The sequence below is a fragment of the Halichoeres trimaculatus genome, unplaced genomic scaffold, assembly GCF_033239565.1.
Source record: "Halichoeres trimaculatus isolate MK-OKI-2021-1 unplaced genomic scaffold, fHalTri1.1 fHalTri1_scaffold_10, whole genome shotgun sequence".
Classification (NCBI taxonomy): domain Eukaryota; kingdom Metazoa; phylum Chordata; class Actinopteri; order Labriformes; family Labridae; genus Halichoeres; species Halichoeres trimaculatus.
The window spans coordinates 22539989-22550473 of record NW_027437187.1 but is presented as its reverse complement, the minus strand read 5'-3'; the positions used below and the strand labels follow the sequence as shown (position 1 = coordinate 22550473).

The 10485-nt window shown below is 42.5% G+C and overlaps 1 protein-coding gene across 1 annotated transcript; it reads left to right on the top strand.

The window, feature by feature from the left end:
* Positions 1-1628: 1628 nt before the first annotated feature.
* ciartb (circadian associated repressor of transcription b) lies at positions 1629-10255 on the top strand. The gene is made up of 6 exons (XM_074676854.1): positions 1629-1773; positions 4090-4543; positions 4846-4921; positions 5552-5630; positions 7220-7346; positions 8643-10255. Exons 2-6 carry the CDS (start codon positions 4130-4132, stop codon positions 9033-9035), a joined length of 1089 nt encoding a protein of 362 aa, XP_074532955.1. The 5' UTR covers positions 1629-1773; positions 4090-4129; the 3' UTR covers positions 9036-10255.
* Positions 10256-10485: the final 230 nt, after the last annotated feature.

Sequence of the window (10485 nt, the reverse complement as noted above, 5' to 3'; positions counted from 1 at the left end):
ATGTGAAAAATACCCTGATTACGTACTGGAAAAATCCACAGTATGCATCGGACCAGTCTGCTTCTCCTTCTGTTACCCACAATGCAACGTGCCTGGTCCCATATCAGAAGTGAAAATGGCAGAGAGCGGAGCAACAACAACCGGAGTAGCAGAGGAATATAAATGTAAGAGCCATTTCTTTTTTATCTTTAAATCCTCATCATCTCCACCACTGAAAGTTAATATGATATGCTCTCCCTGGCAATATATTTGTAGATAAGTTACTTGTAGTTTGCTTATTTTGTACATTTTCAATAAAGTTTTTTGGGGAAAAAAAGTCAGCCGTAGCCAACTTCTGTTTTCTTCGAACTGAAGACCAGCGTAGCATACTACATAAATTAACCCAACTGAACAGTCATACCACACACTGCTACTACATACTACTTTTATAAGCAGTATGTAGTAGGCGAATTCGAAAACAGCCTGTGTCCATTTATTGTACAGTCTTTGGTTTTTAAGCATGAGAAAGAACTACTGTACAACGCTGGTGGATACAAAGTTCAGTAGCCAGTTAATTCTATAATTTAATCAATCGATTTATCAGTCAGCAAGTCAATGAATTTGCCCCTGTTGGGGAAGTTAATAGTATCTTTCGCATGCAAGCCAGATAGCACATGGAGACCTAGACGCTTTATGACCCTTTGTTTTCAGATAAAATTATAGAACCATTACACGACTGAGTCATGAAGTCAACTCATGATCACTGACTGATATAACTATGTGAAGACAGTAAAACAACAAGTACATATACAGACTTACGTAATATTATCAAATCACTATTGTTGACGCATTCACACAAGCAGTATGGCTGGAGGTGGCCAAGACTCTCTCTTACTAAGTGCTATGAATGCTTTTTGGTAGTTCAACGCATCATAAATAAAGTCAGTTTTTTTTATTAAAAAAAAAAAATTTAATATGATTTATTTTATCATTTCTTCAGCAAAATACTTTTTTATTGCTCTGGTGAATGAGTTAAAAATAACTTCCTAATAAGACAGTTATATAACTCAAACAGTAAATTAAACTCAACTTAGTTTTTGAATGTTTTTTTTTTTTTTTTTTTTTTTTTTTTACATGGTGTTTATTTTTACTCAGGTTAATGTGAACTGCTTCACCACTTAGCTAAAGGGTTAAAGACTGTTGGGACCAGATAACCAGACAATCCGTGTTCAAATATAGTTTGCTGAAGTGTCCTTGAGCAAACTCTTACATGAACGGTTGCATGTTAGACAGCTGCTCCTGAAACTGCTGAGTGCGCCTTGACCATGCCGCTCTACTCAGCTGCTCTCTGACATGCCACAAGTCAGGCATCATCATCATCATCGCGATGATATAATGAAGAATGCCTGCAGAATGACCAAAACTAGCCCTGGACTGACTTTTCGCCCAGCTGCTGAAAATGTAACTGATCCGCGTGTCCACGTGTTTGTGTCATTTCCATGTCATTTGCATATGTAAACCGGCCTCGCCTATTGCTCCGCAGCTGCACACAGACAAGAAGCCTATTTGTCAGACGAGTTCGCTTGAGGAGCCAATGGGAGAGCTTGTACGCGCAAGTCCCGCCCTCTCAGACACGTTGCCTTGGGAGAAGCAACACGGGCTGATCACTGGCTGTACCAACCCCCTCACTCACACGCCGCACGTCCGACACATCAGCTGCTCTCTGCCCAACAGTCCTACTGGATCTACCGCCGAGCACCCGAGGAGTTTAACCGGCCGCTGCATCCTAGGAAGGTACGTAACCACAGCTTCGTCTTCATAGTCACACTATTCTTAGAAACACCCCTGATCATTATTATGAGTAAAGTCCTGTGTGAGTGAATTACTCCCGTATTTTTAAAATCATCCTCCGGAATCTGATCCTAATACGATGCTCGCAGATATAGCCTCAACACTTCGTATTGAAAGATAAAGTGTACAACCCAGCGGACGAAAGTGTTTGGTGATAGTTTCTACAACCTGGGGTTCAGGTTTTATATAATCTAACACTGCATGCTACCAAATTTTCTATGAGGAAGTCCATTGTGTCTGTTACCAAACTGATCAGCAGCCTGCATCTACAGACTGATGGAGTGGATCATTCACTTAGATATTTTAAACCAGAGAAGCTTATTTGAACACTGACTGAAGGTATTTTCGCATTCATCAGGAGTTTTTCTCTTGTAAATTAAAGCCTAGCCTGTATGTGTGTGGTACTCGGCATCTCTGTTCGTGTGCCCCACCTACACAGGTACACGGGGACCACAAGGGCTGACTGCTGGTCGTGTTGTTTTATCAAAGAAATGTCTAATTTTTGAATACAAGAGAAAGAGGCAGCTCTTATCAGGGCTTTAACATTTATTTAATTTGTTGGTCTATAACTCTGTCAGACAGCAGGCCTATGAGGTGCATTCAAAGGCCCAGGACAAGTGGATGTTGAGCGAGTGTAGTACGTCATGATTATGGTGTTTACAGCAGAATTTAGACAGATTGCTTACTTTTTCTCATAATGCTCCAGCTACATTTAATCTTATGTTAAATGTTATACTTGTTTTTAATACTGAAAAACTGTTAGTTTATTTTTTTTATGTAATGGTAAGCTAGTTCTGAAAGGAGCATGGTGGTTGAAATGATACAGACAGATACAGATAGATAAAGAAAGGCCCATAGATAACTTTTTAGACTTCAGGATGGAAAAAGAATGAGAAAGTACACTGTGTGTTTGTTCCAGATGTATTAGCTATTACATAAAATGTGTTGAGTAATATGATGCTAGGTAACTGTACTACAGTTATATTGACTATTAAGTGAACATTCAATTACCAAGGGTGCAATGTTTACATACGGAGTACAGTTGTATATTTGGTTACACATAACTGACCTCCGTGTTTTGCTCGTCCTTGTTCGGTGTAGCTGCAATCGCCACAGCATCATTGGATTAAATATTAAAGAGTAGAAAACATAAGCTTCTTCATATTTTTTGTTGCCCGACATCTTGAATGTTCATATCTTATAACTCGAAGCTGGTAGTTTTAAGTCACCAGTAAAGGTCCACGAGGGTCTGAGCCATATTAAAACTGCTTTCAAGTGGAATCATTCGAGTGTTTTGCTCGTTTTAAAGCTTGTCACATCAGTAAATCTCTGCTCCTCCCTCTTCTGTAACAATAAGATCAGTAGATGGTTGTCCTGAGACAAAGAGAGCAGTTGACTCTCCCTGCCCTCTAATTGCACCTCAGATAAGCGGCATGATAGGGTGAACCACTTAAACACCAAAAACCCCAAAAAGTCCCGGTGCTGAAATGCTGTTCTCACTTCCTGTATGTACTAATCACAGAGGAACATGTTTTGAAGGATGTAAAGATCCCACAAGTAATCAGGCGTCTGTGGAGAGCGTTGGTTTGGACTTTTCATTTATGAGGCATCCTTTGTCTCATGTACAAAGTGCCAGGCTCTTATTTTGCAAAATCCTTTTTTCTCCACACAAGTGTCACTTGTATTGATGGGTAGTCTGAGGGGCCGGTCGTCATGGAGGCAGACCCCCGCTCCCATTGAATAAACAAGCTTACAATGTTTTTGAATGATTTTGGTGGTGGCAGCTGGCCGGGCCTCACTTCAGGGTAAAAGTGCTGGAGATGAAGACTGTAAAATGTAGAAACTGGCTCTTGTGTGACGACATCATGTGGAAATTTATGGTGACAATAATTCTGACAGGCTAAGATTTGCGTCCCTGAGTGCTTTGTGGATCACTGTGGAGACTCAAATGTTTGGTGTTTGCTTTTGATGGTGGCTGGTCTGTGTTTACTGGCTCAGGTGTTACAGCTGCAAAACAAACAGGTCATTGTGGTCTCAACAACTGTGGTCTCACTGCCACCATCTGCTCTGCTCAGCCTCTGCCTTTATTCATGTCTGCTGGGCTTGAAATGCTGTTTGTGTAGTTTTATAAACTGAACTAGCCTGCAGTGTTTTTCATCTAGGAAGATGCTTTGTTGTTTGTTTTAGTTTCACTTGTTTTTCCTTTAATATCTCTTGCACCGTGTATTATTATCATAACCATTACTCTCTGTCTGCCAGGTCAGTGATGGTCAGTGCTAGTTAGAGCCTGCAGCCGAGGATGTCTGCTACAGATTCGGACAACTCCATTGACTGGCTGGCTAGTGACAATGAGGACAATGAGAGCGAACGGGAGTCTGACTGTCCCAGAATGCACAGCCAGACAGTCGCTCCCCAATCCCCCAGCACCACCCCCTCACACCTGGGCCCGTCTGACAGCAGCTGCCGCCGGGGTAGCGAGGTGAAGGAGGGCGACAGCAACTGGAGCGAGGTCAGGGAGGCCTCCAGCCGGGGATCTCCCCCTGGCTGCACAGAGACATGGGACAGCTCCATTGGACTGTATAAAACACAACAAGGAGGAAAAACAAATGGCAAGCACGCTCAGCAAGCACTGAAGAGGCCTCACAGCTTCACCGAGGAAGAACGGCAGCTCATTTCCAACACTTCAGAGAAGAAAAGGCTTTTCAGTCGTAAGGTGAGCATCTCCGAGCAATGTCTTGAGATGGTTTACGATGTTGAGTGAAACTGGAGCATGCCCTGTTGCCTACATCGACTCCCCTGCTGGTTTTGCAGATGTGTCATGGATGACATTTCCCGTACAAATGTCTGTGCCCTATAGCTCTATAGGAAGAGTTAGTCATGCTTCTAAAGAACTTGAGTCATCCCATCACAAGCAGAACCAAGCCAATCAACAAAGCAGCAGGAGTTAACTGTTGAGCAATGTCTGCACATATTCTGACAGACACATAACTGCCTTTTTTACCTGATTGATTTCAGTGCATGGAGCTACAGTGCTACATTCACCCGCTGTCGTCGATTCTGCACGGCCTTCGTTCAGGGAGGTACAGAGAACGTAAGATGATTCAATTTTTGCTTTTTGTCTCTGAAAACAACCTCACCTATTTCATCATGTTCTCCTTACTTGTGTGTCAGAGAAAAACAAAAGACTGTAAAGACAGCATGCCCTCCTTTTCTTGACTGTGTGAGATTTAAGAGCGGTATATCTGTCATACACTGCTGTCATCTATCAAATGACCACAAGCATTTCCTGTGTGTGAGCCGAGTCTATCTTTTAGTAGAGCTCAATTTAGGTGAAGGTTCACTGAAAAACTACATTGTTTTTAGAAGTCCACTCAAAGAATAATAATAATTATTTAAAAAAACACATTAATCTTTTTATTTTAATGAGAACAACTTGTAGAAGAGCAGCTTGGCCAAGGCAACCGAGAACACAGTGTCCATAAATAAGCTGCTGTCTCTGAGAAAGGCATTAGAGATAGTGCCATGTCAGAGACAGCTCTTAAACTACTTCATTTTGGGATCTTTGTCAATGCTAGACCTCAAGTGACCCATCACTTCCTGGCCTTAGAGGAACAGAGTCTGTAGCCCCCCCTCCCCTCATACACACATTTCACACAACCCATCTGCTTTGCAGACTCAACAGAGTTCAAGCAGCTCATAGTACAAGCTTCCTCTTTTGCAGGACTCAGCAGTTTCCAGGAGAGTGTGGCCATGGACCGGATTCAGAGGATCATGGGAGTCCTGCAGAACCCTTGCATGGGGTAAGTGTCCTCTTCATGCCCCTACGCTGTTAAGTAAGAAAGAGTTAACGTCTTTCACCTTACACTTCAAGGTGTATTTCCTGAATTATACCTGGGCTGCTTCAGAGCTCTCTCTCGTCTAAAATGACTGGTCAACATTTAGATGATGCAGGGGACATTTTTCTCTCTTATGTGGGTCAAAGTGGTCTTCATCAAATTTTCTGCCGTGATGGCTGGCTCGCACTTTAGGCTGCATCTTGTTAAAAATGTATCAAGCTCTTCTATGAGAGCAGCACATTGGTGTCTGGCCAGTTGAGAGCTACTCAGGCAGACAGTATAATGGCGTATGATATCACCCCTTAGAGAGAGAAATGCTTTTTCTCTGTATTATGATAATTTAGAGATTATTTAGATGTTTTTCATTTTGATTTTCATTATTTTATAGCAAACAGCTGCTACTTTCAGGGTCTGGAGCACCTTATTTTGCATAATTAAAGACAAAGCAGTTCAGTTTCAATCAAACAAAGGAAGCCAACATATAAGACAGGGTTTAAAATTTACATATGGTATGCTATTACTGAAATAGGCTCTTTTATTGAGACTGAATGTGCTCGTCAAGGAAAGTACATTTTAAAGACAACAGAAGGTCACTTATTGAAATAGTCTCTCCTGACAAAAAAAAGAATAAAAGATAAAATTTTGACAACCTGATTGTTAGAAGTATAGTGAATTATGTGAACACTACTTGCTTAAAATGATTATAGATGGTGAAGACGGCAGCTTTGTGTGCCCCACTACGTGTCCGTTAAAGGGGAAAGAAAAGAGCCCGTCTTTATATCGAGGTTTGCTGATATATAAGATTAAATGCTGCTGAGATGGCACAGACTAATTGGAGTCCTCACCCACCAGCTGCTGCCTTCATATGGGAGACAAAGAGTGGGTGTGGCAGACTCCCTGCAGACTGCGAGGAAGAGGCTGGAAGGTGGACTCACCCCCCCTCCTCTCCGCTGCTCCCTGTGCCTGCTCTGTGTTGCCAGCTGGCAGCCCCTGCAGCCACACAATGGTAGATAGGATCAAAGTGACTTTTTTAGCAGTCACTGTTGCGGATAATCTTTCACATGAATTTAACATGCCCTGAATGGAGTATAGCAGGAAGGTCCTGATCATATGACACACTCTAATCCCTACCCACCATCTGGTTTTGAAGGGTGGGAGTTAATGGGACGCCGCTTTACGCTGTCAACCTCTAACCAGAACTGCGTCACCATGACAGGTTTATTTTCACGGTGACGCTTTCAGAGACGGCTGTGGATTTGATGTTTATATTTAGAGGCTAGTAGAACTATTATACATCAGGCCACGTGTGAGCTCCAAACATGTGAGAAATGTACTCCACCCCCCTCTCCATCCACACACACACACACGCTCATTGAGTACAAGCGTTGCTAAGTGAGTGTGTGTTCACCCGCTGCTCAAGATTGCATATTTCCTGTGTGAGCTTGATGGAGAGATAAGATTTAGAGAGGAGGTGGGCAAGATTTTTGTGGAGATTTAACTTGACTAAATCTTTCCCTCACACTCTTTTCTCACTCTCTCTGCCACTTCTTTAGGGAGAAATACATCAATATCATTCTGAAAATGGAGGAAATGCTGAAGAGCTGGTTCCCTAACATAAAACTCCAAGACCAACTATCTGACCCGGAGACGGAGGAAGCTGTTCCCACCAAGAAACTGAAGGTAAAGTTGCAGGAAAGCAGAAGTGTTGCTTAAGAACTCGTGGGTTACACAACGTCTGCTGCCAAGAACATATGGTGAGGACGCGGTGAAAGCGGGCCCAAAATATCTATTATTATTTAATTACAGGTGTGGGGCCAGGGAAGAGAGGATTAAAAGCTATTTTTGCAGGGGTATTACTGCAGTCTCAGGTTCACTAAGAACAATGACAGAGGAGAAAAGGTAATGTTGGAGGAGTGTCGCTAAGGGGATAAGAAAGGTCACAATGCTCTGGAACATTCCATCGCATTTCATTGGAGAGGATTTATTTCTGTGGCTAATCCTGACACACCCTTCCAATAACAGGAATGTCATGTTGTTTATTCTCTTTTAGTCACCTAAGCTAGCTGTTTCCACTTTATAACTGTTTATGACAGTATTTAAAGCTACTGTAACCATTACTTATAGATTAACAAGAAAAAGAAATCACTATTTATGAAGGAAAGGAGATTGCTTATGTTTACAAATCCACAGATTATCTCTATTCCTCAGTTCTTGGCCCTACTGTGTGTTTTAGCCTCCTAAAGCTTATTGTTTTGGCCTTACAGCCTTTACTGTTTTGACTAAGTGTTTTTGCTTTCATCAAACTTGCTTTGGGCAAATTAGACTTAGAAATATCAAATTATTTAGCTAAGACACTAAATCGTTTGATATTTCCCCCACAGAGCTGAGAAGGACTCAAATAGAGCTTGTTTCTTAAATGGGATAATCTTAGTTTTGGTTGGAGCTGTTCATGTGTTGTCTTCAGTAGGGATGGGTACCTTTCACTGTTGAAATGATGCAGTACTAATGCATGGTGTCTGGCAATCAGTATCGGTGCTCAACAGTACCAATTTTCGGTACTTTTTTGTGTTTATGTGGTAAAAAATATCAGTTTGTTGAACAATAATATATATTTTTTCAACTTAACATATTTATTCTTCATCATCAACCTTGTAATGCTGTGTTCATCTCCAGCATGGAAAATCGCCTACTCTTTCACTCCCTCACAGTCACAAGGATGCATTTAGGTACCTAAACATGGTATCTTTTGATATTATGCAAATTGGTACCTGGTATTTTTGACAGAATTCGGTCTGACCAATAGAAGTACCTAATTCGGTACCTATCCTGAATCTTCAGTTTCTGAAACTCACTGGTCTCTAAGCTGTGTGTAGAGAACATGAGTAAACCCATTGTGCCCTTACAACAAATCACTCTTTTTGTGTTTTACTGATCAAAAGTGAACCATAGATTAAATCTGACTGTTTCTCCCAACAGCAATCTCCAGTGACCGCCACTGCAGCTGAGAGCCCAGTCACCATCAGTGAGCCTCCATCCGGCGCCAAAGCCCTGAGAGTCACAGACCTCACTCCTCCTGGAGCGTACTCCGCCAGTAACCTGAAATGGCTCCACACGTCACCCATCTGCTCCCCAACAGCAGAGCAGGCACAGGCAGGACCCAGGCACCTTCAGTCCCCCAGAGACAGAGACCTAACGCAGGACAACGCTGTGTCCTCCAGCACAGACAGCCACACTAAGAAAGACTCGGTGCCCAGAGGCCCTCCGCCTGGGAAAATCAATGCTCCCTGCTTAGAAAGGCTCCTAAAGTCCACAGAAAGTATCATCAGCCGCAAGGGAACGGGAGGTTTGATGGACAGCAGCTGGTCCTAGTCCACACAGTGAGCTGGGTGTCCAGCCGCAACCTCACAGCCCAGCCTAGCCTTGCCCACCCTGCCGGGAGCCAGTCAGCTCGCTTTGCCCATTCCAGCCTTCAGGGGAGACAGGAGCCTTCAAAAAGGGATGTCACAGATTTCTCTTTAATGTGCACGGGGTTTCGACGAACATGAACTCTCCGTACGGGAAATGTGCCCTCTCTGACATGACGAGTGTCTGCTTCGGTTCTCTTTTGTTGACTTCTCTTTCTTTTTTTGTTTGCACTCTTGAATAGCATGTGTGCGAGTGGGAAAGGATAGATGTCACATGCTGAGATCACCAGAGCGGGTGATCTCACAACTGAATTGTTCCCACTGGCTTGTAGATGCAATAATACAGTTTAAGTATCTGTGAAATACGCCATTTTGCCTGAAAGGGAAATAATTGCAGGAGTAGTTTGAGCTGGACGGGAGTATTTCAGACATCCAGACATGTCAGTGGTCTACATATTGTTGTGCTGAAAATGTGGGTGAAATGTGATGTTATTATCTCCCTCCCTGACCCCCATGACTCCACTCTTAAGTTTATTGATGTGACTGTTACTCATTTGTATACTTTATAAATAAATCTTTTGGTACAACTGTTCTACCTCAGTGGGCACCACGTCACAGTTAGTGAGTAGGAATGTGAAAGTAAGGACACCTCAGCAGATCTGCAGTGAGCCAAACGGCGTCTGACAGCGAGGTCTGCAGTACGTGTCGCTCTGCTCGTACATAACAGAGGACGCTCTCTCTCTCTATGGGGATGCTCTTCGTGGCCTGACTGGTGCCATTGTAAAGAATGTCAACTGCAGATTCCTTTTTTTTTTTAAAGTCTCCCATTCGAAGGCAAACAGTGCCTGTAACATCAAGCTGTGCCTGTAAGCCGGTTTGATAAAAAGAGAGAGAAAGTTCAGAATACCTGCTCCTCTGTGGGATGTAGAAATCAGGAATTCTTACTCTCCTGCCATTTTCCTGTATTGAGTAAATTATTCAGATCTTGCCAACTACTTTCTGTGGTGGAGTAGAACAATTCTTTTATTTTGCCACAGAACTGGACAGTATGTTTTAGACCAGCAGAGAGGGACAAGGTATTTCTGTGTAAATCTTACAAGAAGGTTGTCGATTTACCCTGAAAAGTGGCCTTTATAGTGTGAAATTTTATACTTTAAAAATAAATGTGGTTATCTTTGTTTGATGAAAAATGACTGTGGGTTCTTTTCTTGTCAGGTTTTTTTTGTACAGTTCAATTTTCTCACTGTCATAATTTTATAACACAAGCCTTTGCTCTATTGTTACACTGACGTTTTTTCGAGTTTACGTTGAGCGACATGTGTCGAACCACCTTGAAATGGGAGACAAAAGCCCTTTCAAAGAGTTAGACACAAGGGAAATGATGTCAATGAAGAGAAATCTATGAAATAGCACTC